Genomic DNA, 20,158 nt, shown 5'->3' with positions numbered 1-20,158 from the left:
ACCGGAGTGAAATAGTGTGGCCGAGTTGAATTTATTAATCATTCAATTAACTAAATGTTCCTTCTTGGTATGGTTCAGATGAATGGACTGTCAGTCTCTAATGCAATCTAAACCTCAGCGGCACCTCAAGAGAGACGCTGAGAACTTAACTACTCTGCTCTCTCAAGAGAGACGCTGAGAACTGAACTACTCTGCAACTCTTTCATCTCTCTGTCACCCCCTTGCTGTCTTACACCTGCATTACTCATTCTCCAATACTCTTTTGTCCCCGTCATTTATGTATTTATTCATTCACCTATTTTTCAACGTCTCTCAGTCTAAATGCAGAAGCCGCCCCGCAGTAGCAACAGTTTAGGGTACCACTCTCTCTCTCCCGCTCCGCGCCTCTCCTCCACGGGATAGAGTCTTCCTCTGTGTCTGTGGGGCCCGCTGGTAAAGACAGTGGAGGCAGTCGATCGTATCAGACTATCAGTCCAGTTCAACCATAAATTACCTGCGACTAACAAAGCGTGCTGCTGTAACCATTACACAGGCAGTCAAAGTCACCCCGGGCCCACACAGCTGGGCTCACTCACTCACTCACTCACTCACTCACTCACTGACTCGCTCACTCACTCACTCGCTCGCTCGCTCACTCACTGACTCACTCACTCACTCACTCACTCGCTCGCTCACTCACTGACTCACTCACTCACTCGCTCACTCACTCACTCACTCGCTCGCTCACTCACTCACTCACTCGCTCGCTCACTCACTCACTCACTCACTCACTCACTCACTGATTGACTGACTTCAGCCCAGAAGCAGTGGGACTGTTTGTGGTCATATCTGCTCAATCACACATTGAGATCTGAATATCCACAGGATACGACTTGAATAATAATGTTTGAGAAGGTGCAGTCCAGTTAGATTCAGATAGTCCAGCACGATACCAGCGTGATGGCTTAGTAACTAACAAAGCCTTTATACAAAGTCAGGCTTGTTATCACAGCCACAAAGCGGCCTCGCCCACACCTCGGCTGCTGTGTGGCCTCGCCTGCTCTATTGGCATGCGCGGCGCACAATTGCTCAACTTCGCATCACTGATGACATCACTCACTGATGACATTAAAATTGTCATTGTCATCTTATAAACTCATTTGACAGTGTAATTGCACTTAATGACACTCAATGACATCTTAAGGCTCATTTATACTCCATTTTCATACGAAAATAAATGCGTCCGTTTCAAACGGTGTAATCGTCACTGCCCACATACTTCCATGCGTCTTTCACGTTGGTATCATGTTAAGCAATATATCCACCAGTGGGCAGTAGAGAGTCAAATGTATGAGTGTGTGTGTGGTTTTGCTGCGTTTCATGCGTATCCGTAAGCTTTCAGATGACGGACAGAAAACGCACGAAATGAACGCAGAGTACGGACAGAAGGCTCTGTCCGTCTCCGTCTCCGTCTTTAACGTAGAGTATAATTGGGCCTTTAATGCCTGCTATGTCGTGTTTATGACAGGTTATGTTGTCTTGGTTGTCAAGTCGTGATAACGAAGACATCTCAAACAATGTCAACATTGCATCAACAATGACATCATTTACCGAATGACACTTCCATAAACATTCATAACGCCTCCCTCATGTGTCAGGTGTCATGTCACGTTCATGACAGGTATCATGTCGTGGTTATGACAGTGTCATGTCACGTTCATGACAGGTGTCATGTCATGGTTATGACAGTGTCATGTCGGCTATCATCCATCAAGTAAAGTGTAGTGCATTTAACCAAAATCCACATACAAAAATTCCATTGACTTTTTCGACTTGAGAACTGAAACTAGCATGACTAGCTGAGTTTGGCGGCCTACAAAGATGTGACATCCCTGCGGTGCTCTATTTGATATGGTTGTTCATCTGATGATGTCATTGGGTACTGTAGCTGTATCCACTAAGCCTATATGCTTTACTGTACGCCGGTGTGCCGGAGATAGACCAGTGCCTTTCCCACTGGCTCTCTCCCCTCTCCCAGCTGTATGCGCGAGCGAGCGACACTGTGTTAGTGCACTAATTGCGAGCGTGTTCTGTGCTGCAGCTCTGCCCTGGAGGTTAGTGTTAGCACACACACACACACTCCAGCAGGACAAATGAGAACACACCCCGCCATCTGCCCAGGAGAGACACTCCCTCGCCCTCTCCTTGTCCCTCTCCCCTTGTCCTGTGTTTTTCTTCTTTTCTTCTCATTTTCATTCCTTCCTTCACACTCCTCTCTCTCACCTCCCACCTATCTCTGTTCACCCTCCTTCACCTCTCTCCCCTCCATCCCTCCATTTTCTATGCTACCTTCCTACTCTTCCCCATTTCAAGCTTTTTCTACCAGGGTTGCTACTCAGGTCTGGAATGTCTGGAAAAGTATTCAAATTAAAATGTCCAGGTGTTGAATAGTTTGGGAAATTGGGAGAAAGGAAGGGGGGGTCTGGAAAAGTATGGAAAATGTTGTGGTTCAGGACACGTCCAATACACACATAATTATGGCGTATATGATGTTGTAGAGTCACTTTCTTTGAGTCCACAGTTTGTGTTGATGATCAGAATAATGTTCAGATAGAGGGATGCTCTCATGACCCAGCCGCTGTCAGCATGCATTATATCAAAAATCCACCGAAAGCAAATCCAGTCAAGAACATAGAGTCTGCCTGGAAAAATATGGAATTTAAAAATGGAACTTGTGTATGAATCCTCCCAATCATCTCACACATTTTGATATTTGTGGCTGTGAAAATCAATCTTCATCTATACAGTAATATAACCTAGTTAGTAGGCGCAAGATGTCTATCTGTGTAAATCATATTGAACACCAGACAAAATCTTCAAAACAAATCAAGGTCTGGAAAAGGTATATGGCTTTTTTATCTGAAAATGTGTAGGAACCTCCATACTCATCCCTCTGTACCCATCTTCTCTTCATGTCTCCCTCTCTTGTTGTCCTCCCCCTCTCTGCCCCTTGCCTCTCTCCATCCTGGCCAAGTCAGTGTGTGTGTGTGTGTGTGTGTGTGTGTGTGTGTGTGTGTGTGTGTGTGTGTGTGTTGTGTTGTGTGTGTGTGTGTGTTGTGACGTGGGGGGTTCAGACTGTCGCGTTCACGGTGTTGCCGTACTCCGACCGCAGACTTTCAGAATGTTCCTCCGCGGGCGCGATCCATAGGGGCTGACACCGAAGGTGACCCCCGGTCGGTAACCTTGGAGACCAACTTTATTAAAATGAATTTGAGTAGAGGGGCCGTCCTGACAGCAGCATAATTACATCGCGGAGCATCAGCACTAATTTATGCAGCCCGCATTCAACCGGTCAGGAGTGCCGAGATGGGGTCAGCATGGACACACATGCACACGCACGGACACACACACACACACACACATATACACACTCACAGTGACACAGAATTAGAACACACACACACACACACACACACACACACACACACACATGGATCCGCATACCAATAACAATACATTGAAAATACATTCAGTTTCTTCTCACACTGCACAACACACTGTCACATCCTCTATAGTTTTTTTCCCCTTTGAGGGTCAAAGTGTGTTTGAACGTGTGTAGGCATGCATGCTTGACGTGTGCGTGTGTGTGTGTGTGTGTGTGTGTGTGTGTGTGTGTGTGTGTGTGTGTGTGTGTGTGTGTGTGTGTGCGTGTGTGTGTGTGTGCGTGTGTGTGTGTGAGAGACTATGAGTATATTTAGCAGTGTTATACAGACAGGCAGTGGACAGGCCTTGTTAGCATCCTAGCTTGATAAGTACAGCAGAGAGGGAGGGATATCAGATATAGAGACAACTAAAGTCACATTTTCCCACGTTTGACACTACTAATTACGTCTCCTCCACATTTTATTTTGTCATCAGCAAACTGGAAAAGCCTCTAAACTCTATTTATGGCCCAAAATCTCTCTATTGAAATCATTACCAGTGTAATTCTTTAATTCAATTACAATGTAATTATTTTAGGCACGGTGGCAACTAAACTCATTGGATCTGAAGGCAGGGTGGTCCACCTTCACTATACATGTACAATGTCAGGGGAAGCACTGGTCTACACTAATTAAACAAGTGAAGGTCAACTCTCAGAGGCCTAATTAGTCCTTTGGGTTTTTTAAACAAGAGTAACGTTAGTCCTGCTACTGTATTCTAAATGCAAAGAGTAACTTTAGTCCTGCTACTTTTTTTATACTGTGTAACTCACCCGTGTAGAGTAAAACAGACGATAGAAAATACTATGTTTTAAGCGTGATTGACAGGTGGCCTGTCCACTGATTGCGCAGCTCCCCGATCATGGACCAATAGCAGGCGGTTCTGTGGGAACTCCCTGGTCACGCAAGATAGCAGCAGCCAAAATGCCAAACTGGTGGCTTCAAAACGGTAGTCCCCAAACCAATGGGTGACATCATGGTGGCCATGTCCATATTTGTATACAGTCTATAGTTTATATTTGTATACAGTCTATATTTTATATTTGCATACAGTCTATGCTCTGGACCTGATTAAATAAAAAAAACTCAGCTGATACTGATATCTCATGCTCTACGGAAATGTCATGTTACATGAAAAAAAAGGGCATGAATGTAGCCGCTTTTGAATAGTCTAATAATCTCAGGTTAATTGATTGTTAATTGTGGCACCCTCTCATTAAACATGTCACTTGTGCTTCAAGATTGCCATCAGTGTCATTCTCATATTGATTGGTGAGGTCCAGTGTGCATGGAGAAGGGGCCAGGTGAGAAGGGCAGGCAGATATCATGGTTCACTGCAGACATGAGGCTACGCCATCAGTGAGCCGTGATGAGAAACACCTTGCTGATTGTGTGCCAACATGCAAACAGTGCTGTTATCCTCTGCCTGATCCCTATCCATCCACTCCAGCACCCAATCACAGACCTGCTCAAGCCTACTGTAGAATTATAAAAAACAGAACAAAAAACAGCTTGACCAAAACCAAACGGGTATTGTCAAATCCAAGCTGCAACTTTCCATCTCCAATACGGAAGTACCAAAAACTGCAGTTCCTTGAATGGCCACTTGAGGCTGCCTCCAAAAGGGAGTCATTCCCCATTCACCCCCATGTTAAAATGCCCAACTTTACAACACAAATAAACATGTTTACAGTCTGGTGCAAAAAACGTTTTTTTTTGTACGGGGGGTGAATGTTTATATGACTGACAGGCAGCTCGCCGTTCACATACTAATAGCAGGCAGCGCTGCAGCTCTTCTCATCCCAATGGTCACTTCTGACTCCAAGAAAACCAAGATGGCGACGGTCACAATGTGAAACTCAAGGCTTCAAATGGGAAGTCCAGAAACCAATGGGTGACTACTACTGTACATATATCTTCATACAGTCTATGACCCAAACCAAACGTGTCAAATCCAATTGGGTTTTGAGGCAAGATCAAACCAACCTACAATAATAACACAAGTGCCACAATGTGTGGCCTGCCACCTGCCCTGCACCGTAGAGAAGGCAGCACCCCGACTGGAGCATCGAGTTGGACCGGATGAGGGAACAGAAGGGAGAGAGGAGCAAGGGGTCAGAGGAAGAGGAAGAGCAGCAGGAGAAAGTAGAGGAGGTGAGGGGAGGAGGCCAGGGGAGGAGGTCAGGTGGAGGAGGCGAGGGAAGGAGGTGAGGTGGAGGAGATGAGGTGGAGGAGGCCAGGGGAGGAGGTGAGGTGGAGGAGGTGAGGGGAGGAGGTGAGGTGGAGGAGGTGAGGGGAGGAGGTGAGGTGGAGGAGGTGAGGGGAGGCGGTGAGGGGAGGAGGTGAGGGGGAGGAGGTGAGGGGAGGAGGTGAGGTGGAGGAGGTGAGGTGGAGGAGGTGAGGGGAGGCGGTGAGGGGAGGAGGTGAGGGGGAGGAGGTGAGGGGAGGAGGTGAGGGGGGAAGAGGGGGAAGGGGTGTCATGGATATAACTCACTGCTCCACTCACTCCATTGTAGCTGTGGTGACCAAGGGCACACTAATCTACCCTATTAGCAGCTCTCTGCGACTCTCTCATAATGTTACCGCTAGCTGCTCTCCTGTGACATGCTCCTAGTTTGTGTGTGTGTGTGTGTGTGGGTGTGTGTGTGTGAGAGAGAGAGAGAGAGAGAGTGGGACAGAATGCCGTTGCCTGTGTGTGTGTGTGTGTGTGTGTGTGTGAGAGAGAGAGAGAGAGAGTGGGACAGAATGCCGTTGCCTGTGTGTGCGTGTGCGTGTGTGTGTGTGTGTGTGTGTGTGTGTGTGTGTGTGTGTGTGTGTGTGTGTGTGCATGCATGCATGCGTGCACGTGTGTGTGTGTGAGAGAGAGAGAGAGACCGAGCAGGGCGAGAGAGAGTGAGATAGAATGCCTTTGCCTGTGTGTGTGCGTGTGCATGTGCGTGTGCGTGCACGCGTGTGAATGTGTGTGTGTAATGACAGTGCAGCTAGTTGCTCTCCTGTGAAAATGACACGTTCCTGCCAAATTAATATCATTACTATCAGAGTTTAATGGGCCAGTGCTGCCTTCTTATTTAAAACAGAACATCCCTCTGTCGACCTCCACCACCAGGGACCGGCTAAACGCCCTCTCTGGACCTCCACCACCAGGGACTGGCTAAACGCCCTCTCTGGACCTCCACCACCAGGGACTGGCTAAACGCCCTCTCTGGACCGGCCAACTTAAGATCAGGATGAGATGAAAATGAGCAGGAATAGGTCTTATCCACCTTATTTTTGAATGCTCCACTGTACAAATAATTGTGGGTACAAGTTCCGGTTTAACGTGACTTATTGTTGCAGCTTGCCATTTCCTTTGTTATACTCGGCTGCAGACCCGAATTATAAACTGGAAACTGGAGTACGTTATAAAAGTTATAAATATAGTCACGTTATAAACAACTAACCAACGCTGGGGGTCCGTATGGAAACAGTGTTACTCAAAATGGTTAAAAGTTAAATCAATTTGGTCATTTAGTGGCGTTTTACTGCCATGTAACATAGCTAGCTAGCCGCTAACATTAGCCACAGTAGGCTGCGCACTGCGCTCTTAATTAAAGGGATATTTATCGGCGAGATTTCTGCCAAGCTGGACCTGATTAGTGATTTGCTCCGTTCGCCCAGACGGGTGTCAAGCTGTCAGCAACAAGGCTGGGAGGATCACACCGGAAGAAAAACGCATAGGCATCATGGCCGCTGGATATAGCAAAGTAAATAATTAAACAACACTGAAGACTAAACATCCTCATCTAGTCTCCTCATCCTGTTAATACTGAGTTGGTCTAGTCTCTTCATCCTGCTGATACTGAGTTGGTCTAGTCTCTTCATCCTGTTAATACTGAGTTGGTCTAGTCTCTTCATCCTGTTAATACTGAGTTGGTCTAGTCTCTTCATCCTGTTAATACTGAGTTGGTCTAGTCTCTTCATCCTGTTAATACTGAGTTGGTCTAGTCTGTTCATCCTGTTAATACTGAGTTGGTCTAGTCTCCTCATCCTGTTAATACTGAGTTGGTCTAGTCTGTTCATCCTGTTAATACTGAGTTGGTCTAGTCTCTTCATCCTGTTAATACTGAGTTGGTCTAGTCTGTTCATCCTGTTAATACTGAGTTGGTCTAGTCTCTTCATCCTGTTAATACTGAGTTGGTCTAGTCTCCTCATCCTGTTAATACTGAGTTGGTCTAGTCTCTTCATCCTGTTAATACTGAGTTGGTCTAGTCTGTTCATCCTGTTAATACTGAGTTGGTCTAGTCTCCTCATCCTGTTAATACTGAGTTGGTCTAGTCTCTTCATCCTGCTGATACTGAGTTGGTCTAGTCTGTTCATCCTGTTAACACGTTAAGTGCCATAGCCGAGGTATCTCGTCTTACATAATCCAACGCTTGAGTGCCAGAGCCGAGATATCTCGTCTTACATAAACATTTTTTTTTTTTGACGGTGGGACATCAATCAACAACTTTTACATCTTCGAGATCACTATTGGAGCAAGAGAATGTGTATAATCTATTTTACCGACCCACTAAGTGTTGACAGTGCTCCCCCAGACGAGCGAAATCAAAGAAAAAACTGCCGCGGGAGCAAGCCATTCAAGGAAATGGCGAGGCGATTTTACAGTAATCCATTCCAGACTTGTCTTGCCCGAGAGCGGCCGCGCGCAGGCAGCAGCACACAGAGAGCGGAGAGCGATTTGCAAAATAGATTATAGGTGAAACACACTTTGAAACACCTCAGAAAGGCCAGAATCAACATCTGCCCATCGCCCACGCATTCCCCGGCCCATCTTGACTCGCACAAGGAGCGTCCGCACGCAGGCAAGCAGGCAGGCAGGCACGCAGGCAGGCAGGCAGGCAGCAGCAACGCGCTTCTGACACGCCCGCTGTAGAGCCAGGAGGAAGGAGGAGAAGACACACGGAGGGAGGAGTTTGAATGAGAGGGGTGTTTCCTGTTGTTATGGAGGAAATCACTGTTCAAAACTATTGTTTAGAATGTCTGACGGTCTTACTGATGCCAAAAATGAATGGTTAAAGTGACTGTTTCACAAAAAGCCATTTATCTCTGAATAAATTTCCAGACGCTGAAACCATGCTGTACTCAACGGCTAATATCTACATAACTACTAACTCTGCAAACTAACTCTTTTAGACAGAGAAAGCACACATTCTATTAGTTATTTTTAGATGATTGGTGTTCATGAATTCTTAACAGAAAATAATCCTCGGCTCTTGTAAAATGAGCCAGAATCCTCAAAAAAAAACCTGGCACAACTTACCTACAGGATGAAAAAATGGCTGGCACTCAATGTGTTAATACTGAGTTGGTCTAGTCTCTTCATCCTGTTAATACTGAGTTGGTCTAGTCTCCTCATCCTGTTAATACTGAGTTGGTCTAGTCTCTTCATCCTGTTAATACTGAGTTGGTCTAGTCTCCTCATCCTGTTAATACTGAGTTGGTCTAGTCTGTTCATCCTGTTAATACTGAGTTGGTCTAGTCTCTTCATCCTGTTAATACTGAGTTGGTCTAGTCTGTTCATCCTGTTAATACTGAGTTGGTCTAGTCTCTTCATCCTGTTAATACTGAGTTGGTCTAGTCTCCTCATCCTGTTAATACTGAGTTGGTCTAGTCTCCTCATCCTGTTAATACTGAGTTGGTCTAGTCTCCTCATCCTGTTAATACTGAGTTGGTCTAGTCTCTTCATCCTGCTAATACTGAGTTGGTCTTGGCCCTCTGTTGCTCATTGGCAGATGCCTGCAGTTAATACACTTAAAAATTGACTGTCCGGTACGAGAGTACACACACAGCAGGCGTCGCAAATGTTTGCATTTGCAACGGAAACCCTCTTTTGGGGCGTTCAGTGACACCCCGGACGGACGTATTATTCATTGTTTCCCTCCTCAGCCCGTGTCAGTCATTTGCCTCAAAATACATCCGCCTTTGCTGCTCTGCGCGATGGCTTTAAAATGTATCTGTGCACCGTTGAACAATGCCGCTGCCTCCCCAGTTGTAATGTTAATTTTTGGGGGATTGTATTCTCAGTAATTGTTACAGCCGGGTGTATGTCTGCTGCTGGAGTGACGGCTGCTATCACCGTGGTGTATTTACCATAACAAAAACCCCCGGAGAATGATTGCATTGTGTTTGGCGTGTCGCGGCCGCTGCTGCCTTCTGCCATTGTGGAGAAATAACACTCGCAGTTTTTTGGAGGCGGCTTTAGAGGCGTTTGGTCCTTTTTCCCTCCGTCGTTGGATGTGTTTTCTCTCATACCTCGTGCTGTACGTTAGGCCACGCTTTTTTTTTGGCAACCTACTTTTTTTGGCCATTGATTTAATATTTTCCTTTGCAGTGCCTTTACTGTGCGGTAGGTATAAGTGTGTACAGTATATACGAGCAGTCTGTTAGGGTGTCATTCTTCACTTGGAGTCAGCACTGTGATAATGAGTTCATTTGGAAATACACTCTGCGGGGCTGCCTGTGCACGGACGCGCGCGCGCGCGTGCACGTAGCATATACTTGTGGGTATAACTCTGTGCAGGGAAGACTGAGTGTGCCTGTGTATGTGCGTGCACACACACACTCTACGCGTGTGTGTGTGTGTGTGTGAGAGAGAGAGAGAGAGATAGTGCGCGTGAATATGTCAGGTTGCCGCAGGAGACCAATTAACTGGTGCATCAGTGAGGAGGTGAGCATACACACACCTGTGTGTGGCCCTATTACAGCAGCTCATCACACACTCACACAGCGACACACCGACAGCATTGCTCAGCTCATAATAGAATCATACTGACACTTTACAGTACATTGACCATATGGAATAATGACTTCACCGTGTCAAACTGTCAGACTTGAGTCGCCGGCGTGCATCATCTCAAAACCAGGTGTTACTAACTTAACCAACATTTTGTAAATTATGGCTTATCTTATTGCCGTTGAATATGGTTGTCGCCGCCGATATGTCCTTCTAAATCTTCTGCTCCAAAGGGCCTCGTGGTGGTGTAGCATGGTGGTGGTGTAGCGTGGTGGTGGTGTAGCGTGGTGGTGTAGCGTGGGGGGAGATCAGAGAGATCTTCAGCCCCCCCAAACTCTGAGCTATCCTGACCTGCGCTAACGCAATCAGGTGAGAGCGAAAGAGCAGATCACGGCCAATAAAGCAGCCAGGCCTCTTCATGTATAATTCAGATCTTTTATGGTGGTCTCTCTGCACCCATATGGGCGTGCTAAAGGAAGACTAAGGCCATTTCCACCCTGAGAAAAAGCCCTTTTAAAAGCTCATCCCTGTGCCAGAGTCCTGCTCCTTTTACTGCTCCTCTTTAATGAATAGGTGTCCAATAAGGCCTTTTATTGTCTTAGCATATGTTGCTTTTATTAGGGGAAAATAATTAGCTTGTGCGGATCACCTCGGAAGTCCTCTCGCAAGATAAAAATGAGATAGTTTCACAGTCGCTGCGCAAGTCCTTCTGACTCCCCGTCGTTTTCCCCTTGGATGCCTTGCGTCCTAGCTCCTCTCCTTCCCATAGCCCCTTCTCCGTGTCCCTCCTCCCCTCTTAATGCCTCCCCTCTCCTTCCCCTCCCTCCCCTCTTGTCCTCTTTTTGCATCTCCTCTACCCCCGATCCTCACCACCTCTTCTATTGTTCCCTCCAACGTGCGTTGCGCCAAATGTATGCAGCGATGTCTGCATCGGACTACACGCACACACACACACACACACACACACACACACACACACACACACACACACACACACACAGACAATGCACACGTGCAGCATCACAGTGTGACAGGAGGCAGTTGATGACTGACACTCAGTTGATCTTATCTGGCGCAAAAGGGGGAGAGGGAGGGGAGAGGAGAGAGGAGGGGAGAGGAGAGAGGAGAGAGGAGGGCCATGGAGAAAGACAGAGGGAGAGAGTGGAGGGACTGCGACGCTTTGTGTTTAGTTCCTGTCTGTCACTCCTTTATAGTTTATCCCCTGCTCCTTTCTTTCTCTCCCCGTCTTCTCCTCCTCTCCTCCATCAGCTTCTCTCCCTGTCTCCTCCTCCTCTCCTCCATCAGCCCATTTCTCTCTGTCTCCTCTCCTCCATCAGCTTCTCTCCCCGTCTCCTCCTCCTCTCCTCCATCAGCCTGTTTCTCTCTGTCTTCTCCTCCTCTCCCCCATCAGCCCGTTTGCTTTGCCTGTGATTGAGAGAGAGCTGGTGTAAGCGCGCCGCGGCTCGTGGCCGTGATCCGAGGCTCGAGGGGGAAAGAGACCATTCCTCAGGTCCTGCCGTGACCATTTACCCCTGAGACGCCCCGGCCACAGGGACAGGGCCCGGCGTGCAGGCCTGTGTGTGTAAGTTATGGTGCCAGGGGGGAGGGTGAAGTTGGGGGGGGGGGGGGCGTTGCAGGGGAATAGGGATGTAGAGAAGGCGGGCCGAGGAAGGAGGGGGGGGGGTGGGGTGCAAAGGAGACAGACAGAGAGAGATTGGTCCTTCCATCCTGTCCGTAATGCCCCCCAGGGGAGCGTGCTGCCTGTAGGTGAGTATTAGCCATCAGCCTATGGTCTAATGGAGGGTATGAAATAGAGCTTAGTACATACAGATGACCGGAGCTAGACTAATCACTGGAGCCAGAGCTAGACTAATCATTGGAGCCAGAGCTAGACTAATCACTGGAGCCAGAGCTAGACTAATCACTGGGAGCCGTATGGGGGGGAAGCCATGATGAGGAGAGCCATTTTTTTCAGCCGGGGTTCACCAAGAAGCATCTAAACATGCTCTCTGTTAGATGGTGGACAGTTTTTGGTCTGTGTTCCATGTTGCCAGTGCTGTGTCGACATCGAGGAACGCATCCTGACTGCTGTTACTCTCTGATAGCGTTCCATGTGTTCAATAATTAAAGGCAGCCTTTTGAGATCGATCGCATATTAGTCTATAAAATCACCACACTTATGTGGTTATGTAGCACAAGCTACTTCCAGAAGTCTATAATATTCCAAATGAAAACTCTCTCACAGATATACAATTATTTATTGATGGAAAGAACAGTAGTAGGTTTTGTTAATAAAAAAGAATGCAAAAACAAAAAACAAAGGTTCTGTTACGCCATTTTGAAAATCTATAACTAGATTGTCATGAAATTTTACATTCTAAAACATTCTACAGATAAAATGGCTAAAAAGGTTAGTGTTGTGGCTATAGGGGTAAACCGATCTCACAGATTTACGGGAGGAAACAGGTTTGACTTAAATTCCCCGTATCAAACCCAGGAGCTCATCACAATTCAGTTCCCTTCAGTTGCCTTTGTCTCGTGTGACCTTTCGGGCCTACCTCAGGCGGGGTCATGGAGGTGAGAGTGAGGGTGTTTTCTGAGGTGTTTGGGGTGCTAATCTCCTCGCACCCTGGTTCACTGGTCAAGCTGAATGGAGGGACACGCTGTTTATCTGAGGGGACCGCGTTACCCAGGATTCCCTCCACAGCTGGGCCAGGCACGCTCAGCTGAGCTGTCAGCTCGCAGAGGTTACCGCCACTGACATAACTCTGCACATGCACACACACACACACACACACACACACACACATGCACGCACGCATACACACATACTGTACACACACACACACCGAGACACATACAGTGTACGCACTCAGTTTTTGATTTCAATGGTTATTTATTAAATGTAAAATATCTTTAGCACAGATTAAAAATCAGACACCTCCATCGATTTTAAACATCACAGGTTGAAAAGAAACATTCCTGAAACAGAATCACAATCCCTTTGGAGTCCCACGTTGAGGATAGCTAGTCCACGAGGATGAGGCCGAGGGCTGAGGCAAAGATTGCACCTGATCCCTTTGTGGTGGGGAGCGTGAATTTTATCCACTAAGTACCTTTAAGAATACAGATGATTATTAAAACATCTCTAGTTTACCTGCAGCGTTGAATTTGTTTCTTAAAATATGGCTGTGTCCAGAACTGGGTAAAATCGTATTTGCAAGAAATATTCTCAGTCTTTGTTTGCCACATAGAATAATACAGTGGGTACCACAAAGATGAGACAATCACAGAGATTTGGAGTCCACTTCTCTGACTGACAGCTTACCAGACACCGCACCTGAGCTATCCCCATGCCGCGTGGTGCTTCAAACAGGCTAAAACAAAAACACTAAAGAAACCCAAGTTTGGTTCTGACCCAAAATGGATGGCGTGTCCTCACATGACAAGCGTGGGCATGTATGCTGTAATGATCCCTGGTCCTTGCCTGGAGCTAAAAGTTCTCACGTGTGTTGTCCCAGGCAGAAATAGATTTGTCTCGATTTAGCAACTGCTGTTGGATCGGAGCGCCCGGCCCATCACAGAGGTCTCCGCTCTGCCTCAGCCCTCGCTGCTGTACAAATGCCAACTGACAACAACTGACACAGATGGTGAGCCGAAACACAGAAGGACAGGCAAAGGAAGAGAACCACCCACAGGAGTAAGAAAACAGAAAGACTCTACACACTGTCCAAGAGAGGATTATTGTCTGACAATATTATCAACTCTTTTCTTTTTATTGTATTTTTTTTTTTTACTTTTTTACGTAATCTTTTTTCTTTTTTCTACTTTTTCAATAGTTCATTTTCTGTTTGTTTTTTTCAGCACATGCCATATGAGAATTTTGGGATTATAAAAGTACCTGAAAGAATTGCTAGGTTTTCAGCATGCATAGCTGTTTGGTATTTACAGGTCGTATGTACAGGGATGGGCCAAAAACAGACTGCTCTACAGTACTGGGGTTATTTACATCCAGGTTAGGGGCTCAGAGGGGAGAGGTCAATGTCATAACTACAGATGTGGGGGGGGGGGGGGGGGGGGTGAAGGGTCACATGCATAGGCCGAGTAGTACAACTTTGACGATGAAGACACGCAACAGAACACGGCAAAGTAACGTTACTGTCAACTCAACAACATCACATCTCCCCCAGCTACCCTTTTTTCCTTTTGAATACACTCAATAAGGAGTTGTCAACAACTGATTATTGCGTACGACTATACAAGGACATTTCTATCGCAAAGTCCGTGAGGTCCTCGGGTATTGAGTCGATATTGAGGTTGGAAGACTTGGATCTGATCCTGGAGCAGTTCCAGAGCAGTAGGGGGAGGATCCCAAGCTAAGTGCAGGCTCATCGCTGCTTATCTATAATCGGGTTTATTGCAGAGAGTTTGGTGAGTATTCGCTTAGCATCTGGGTCTGTTTGCGTTGCCCACTTGGTATACCTTTGGTTTGTCATACAATGCTGTGGTGCTGCCATATGGTTTATTGTTCCTAGTGGAGATAGGTTTAGATTTCGGGTGTATAGAGGGCTGTTTGGGTGCACCTCATCTGTCCCCTCCTCTCCCCTCCCCAAGTCAGTGTGGTGGTAGAGAGCAAGTCGAACAAACACCGCAGATAATTCTCTGAAAACGACTGTATGTACACACGGTAATGATTCACATTTAGTTTGTAGGAGATAGAAAGACACACGGCAAAATCCATCAGTTTGTAGACAGCTATAAATGTACGGGCACGGTCTATTCTACAGTTTCACAATGGTTAGAAAGGGTGGTTGTTAGAGCACTGATGTGTCACGGTGCAGACGGACTTCGTGGAACTATCTTGAATGCAGATTGTCCAAAGTGTGTTTTTGTGTGTCGTTGTTAGTGCGCGCAGGCCCATGCTCGTGTTCAGGCGTACACATAATGTATGCATGTGTAAGTGTAGCAAGGTTTTTGCTCAACTCCCCCCCCCCCCCCCTCTCATCTTGCTCTCGCACTGCAGACACACACACACACACGCACACGCACACGCGCGCGCGCTCGCTGTGATAGATGGCGGTGGTGGGTGGTTGAGCATGTTAATGCCTAATCTCATCAGCCTTATCTCCTACAGAGGTCGCGGGGTCAAGTGGTGAGGGGGATGAGCTAAACACCAATAAGATAGCAGCACAGTGCTGTACACACAGCAGCACAGGCTAACGGGACTGCTGCACCGCCTGTTAGTCCAACAGCCTACAGTACGTTACAGACATTAAGTGGGCTTTTGCTATGCTATGAAAATGTCACATTTTCTTTGAGAAAGTGGAAGACATATTGGATACTGAAATATCAACCCGGCCACATAAATCTGGATTATGAGCCGTGAAATGTTTGGACTTGCAGCAGGACCAAATGTTTGGTAGCTGGACACAAACAACTCGCTCTGAAAGTCAGTTCAAGGGGGGGCGTCGGCGAGTCAGAGCCTCCTAAACGCAGGGAAATCTTCAATGGGAGTTTCAAAGGCCTGTCGCGTTCAGACGACCTAGATCAGATGCCCTAAACCGAGGCAGAGATGAGTTAAACTGAGCGCGTGTGAACCTGCAACTCTGAGACACTGCCTTGGCATTTGTCTGCTCTTTGATATGGCGACGCGGTGATGTGGGGGTGACGTTATCGGCCGGCTGGCAGGTGAGACAGACGGCGCCGCACAGAGAGAGCTGCCGCCTTTTCATCTGTCGTCGTTTACCAGCTCTCTCATCACGCGCACACACACACACACACACACACACACACACACACACACACACACACACACAACGCTTCAAACACGCTCAATCTGCTGCTGCGGCTACGCTAACGCTACGCGCCAGCGCTCTGCCAGGGCTCCTCCTGCTGGAAGTTTACTCGGAGCTTAGAGGGGGTTGTGTGTGTGTGTGTGTGTGTGTGTGTGTGTGTGAGAGAGAGTGTGTGTGTGTGTGTGTGTGTGTGTGTGTGTGTGTGTGAGAGAGTGTGTGTGAGTGTGTGTGTGTGAGTGTGTGAGTGTTGTTGATGAGGAATATTTCTTGGAAAGCGGGGCGTGTGCACTGTGTATTTTTGTTAACTACTGTGTTTGCATTTTCTGTGCATTTTGTTGTACTCGCGTCGTGTGACAGTAGAGACTTCAGACCTCCGATGGATCTTCCCCCCCCTCACATCCTGGCCTACAGCTGCTTCAGGAAGCCGTTCAAACAGTTGCCTACAGTGTCATGTGGGTCCATGTATGCATGTGTGTGTCTTGTCGCAATGTGTGCCAACGCTCTGTGCTGAAACACTGGTCCACAGTCGTCACATCAGCATTCCCTCTCTCTCTCTCTCACTGCCCCCCATCTCTCATCTCTCTCTCTCTCTCTCTCTCTCTCACTGCCTCCCATCTCTCATGTCTCTCTCTCTCTCTCTCTCTCTCTCTCTCATCTCTCTCTCTCTCTCTCTCACTGCCCCTCATCTCTCATCTCTATCTCTCTCTCTCTCTCTCTCTCTCTCTCTCTCTCACTGCCCCACATCTCTCATGTCTCTCTCTCTCTCTCTCTCTCTCTCTCTCTCTCTCTCATTGGGAGATAAAGAGGCAAGCCTTCATGTTGGCCCCACAGAAGTGGTCTCCAGCACCAGAGTTAGCCGAGAAGCTGTGACAGCGGCTTGTAGCCAGAGCTGCCACATGAAAGATGGCTCTTTGAGCAGTGGCTTTGAGCTGTGTGTGTAAATGCTCTCTGACGTGCCAGAGAAACCTCCCCCCACCACCAAATATCCCTGCTAATTACCCAGTGATGGGACAGGGCGTGTTAGAGGACTCGGCAGGTCGCGTCTCAATACTGTTTTGACTCATTTCTACGGCGCGTCTCTCGGTGCGCGACACGACGTGAAACGGAGTCGTTTTCTGGGTTGAGACTTGTTGTGATTTTCAGATTTAAAGTAGTCAAGAAGAGGGGAGTGGACTCACTGAGAAAGAGACAGAGTGAACGGCGGCGCGTGTGTGTGTGTCCGTGTGTGTGTGTGTGCGCGTGCGTGTGTGTGTGCGCGTGCGCGTGTGTGTGAGAAAATATCGCTTATCTAGCTATCTGACGAGTCTAACCCAGCAGCCTCTGATTAAAACGTAAACGTACATACTAGAATCATTTCCAACAGTTATTCTCTACTTTGAAAGCCTGGCTTAACCCATGATACACATCATGTGAAAATATACATTATTCATATTCATAGTCACGGCATTAAAACCTCCTCTTTTACAATATACATAAAAGCCTCGGTTTCCCTGGTGATTCCCATCCAGAGAGGAGCTGGTGTAGCTTCCGTGTCCATGTTCTCACCCTCTCCTCTGAGTCTCTATACGTCAGCGTTCACATGGTCCCATAGCCAGAAGTCCTGTACACGCTGGGTAGAGAAATAAATAAATATATGTATATAAATATATGTACAGTACAGGGTTATGTTGTTCCCATGGTAATATGAGCCAGCAGGAAGAGGAGAGACAGCGAGTGCGTGGAGTTTGTTCAGTGGGTGGAGTCTTTTTTTGTTCTTTTTTCTTTTTTGTATGGACGCATTGTCCTCCTGTCTCCTTCCTTGTGTGTGTGTGTGTGTGTGCATGTATGTATGTGTGCGTGCGTGCGTGCGTGTGTGTGTGTGCGCATGTGTGTCTCACAGAGGGCAAAGCCGTGTAGTTCGTCCTCCCTCTGTGTCTCTGGACAGAACACGTCCTATAGTGTCTCCGCGTGTCAGTAGATCTGTTCTCCACGTTTCGTCTCCTCCTGTAGGCCGACTCTGTCTCCTTGTTTTGCCCACCACACTTATATATATCTGTTTTGTTTTTTCCCCCCTGCGTGTCTTTCTCCCTCCACAGCAACAGGGGGCAGCCACCACGGTGTACTGCGCCGTGGCTCCGGAGCTGGAGGGGATCGGAGGCATGTACTTCAACAACTGCTTCCGCTGCCTGCCGTCGCCCCAGGCCCAGGAGCAGAGCGCGGCCGCCAGCCTCTGGGAGCTCAGCGAGCGCCTGCTGTCGGAGAGGGGCGGAGCGGGCGTGCAGGCCCTCTGACGGACAGGCCTGCCAGCCAATCAGAACCCGGAGGAGGAGGAGGAGGAGGAGGAGGAGGAGGAGTCGGGAGGGACGAGCCAAACGGGAATCAAAGAGGATGGCGTTGTGGGAGGTGACGACCAGTTGTTGTGAACTGAATAAATGAGTAATTGTATTCTGACTGCACTGTACACAAGAGCTGCCAAACTCTGGAACTCCATCAGGATACAGTATGTCACATGACATCACTATGGGGGGCGGGGGGATAAAACACGCTACATATACGGTACAGGAGGGCTGCTCATATACACTCTATTGGATAAATCACACTGCTGTGGTAGTTTACAATGGGACGGGAGGGGAGAGGAGATCAGCCAGGGGGCGCCGTCGGCGGTCTGCTAACAGCCCGGTCTGTCTGGGAGTCTTTGTACCCTCATCGTAAACTCTTGGAGTCTCTCAAGTCTTCTCCATGTCAAGACCGTCCGTTTAGAAGGGCACCGTTCAAAGACGCAAACGACCGGTCTCGCTAACAATGACAGGGTTGCCTAATAAGCATCCACGCTACGGCATAATGCATCTGACTCCAGCAATAGTGCACTCTATGACAAATAGTGGGTCTTCCCAATGATGTCTGTATATTCCATATCCTCTTGTCTAGATCTACCTAGATGTTGATTTTTTTTTTCTTCCTATTGAGATACAGAGAGCGTTGGTTAATCATTGTGCTAATTCTTTATGGGCATAGAAGAAATAAAAGGAGTAATGGGTATGTGACACATGGATATATAAACACACCAGAGGTATGATTCTCATGGCTATGTACATAATTATGCAATAGCTTTGTTTCATATCAATGTCCCTATTCTTTTTCTGTACAATATTTACAACATCCTGATTGCTGGGCATGTGCTAAAGGGGGTTGTGGACATCATATTTTTTTTCTGTTCTGCTATTTGACTCAAACCTACGTATTCATAATCTATACTCTGATAAGTCTTAATTACAATTTGGGAGGTATTCATATGATGGTACTGGGTCAGAACTGTGTCCATAGATGTATAGCAAGGTACAGAAGGCCGAGAATCTTCATTTCCAGAGTCTTATGTTGTTTGACCACAAGCATGTGAATGATTTTCTCCTGTTATTGTCGTCATTTTATGGTGTCGCTCTGGGCTTTGGGTTTGCGGTGGACGGGTTGTCCTGAAGACGACGTCGGGACGCTTTTGAGACATTGTGCTTTATGGCAGTCTGGGTGCCGTAGGTTGCTCTTGAAACATCAGCACTCCAGTGTCATGATATCTGTAGAAGAGAGAGAGAGAGAGAATGTTCAATAAAAACCTGTTTTACAGTAACGCGTGTGTGTGTGTAATCCTTTTAGACACAGGAAAGTGGAAGTCCATTCATTTGCAGGCCATTAGGGGGAGATGTTTGTGTAGGGAGAGCAGACAATTGAGCAGAGTATTGAACTCTGACTAAGTAGGACTGCTTCTAAGAAGAAGAATGCATACAGGCTGTGGTGATGCTGCTGCGCCGCGCTGTTGATGACCCACTTCATATAAAAAGAAACAATAAATAACGTTTATCTCCGTTCACCGGCTGTATGTCTGGGTCAGGGAGGAAGGGGCGTAGGGTCTGGGTGTAATTGACAGATCAACCAGCCAATCGCACAGCTGACCTGCATTCTCACACATGGCTGGTGACCCACACACACACACACACACACACACTGTCTAAAACACACAACTAGGGCTGGGCAATATATCAATATTATATCGATATTGTGATCTGAGACATTACAGTAAAGTGATGTAATTTTCTGATCTAACCAGACTGTTGTATTATTTGCCTTTTCCCACTTAGTCAATATATCCACATTGATGA

At 47.3% G+C, this 20,158-nt stretch overlaps 1 protein-coding gene across 1 annotated transcript in view; it reads left to right on the top strand.

The window, feature by feature from the left end:
• The window catches only part of wwox (WW domain containing oxidoreductase), a 218,741-nt gene extending 199,148 nt beyond the window's left edge, over nucleotides 1–19,593 (top strand). The window contains exon 9 of the mRNA XM_083655179.1: nucleotides 18,104–19,593. Coding sequence (XP_083511305.1) covers nucleotides 18,104–18,298 — 195 coding nt within the window. The 3' untranslated portion in view covers nucleotides 18,299–19,593. The remainder of the gene's footprint in view (nucleotides 1–18,103) is intronic.
• Nucleotides 19,594–20,158: the final 565 nt, after the last annotated feature.

Source organism: Poromitra crassiceps (genome assembly GCF_964638095.1).
Source record: "Poromitra crassiceps genome assembly, chromosome: 18".
NCBI lineage: Eukaryota > Metazoa > Chordata > Actinopteri > Beryciformes > Melamphaidae > Poromitra > Poromitra crassiceps.
Note: the sequence above shows the minus strand (reverse complement) of the source record. Positions and strands in the feature narration are given on the sequence as shown.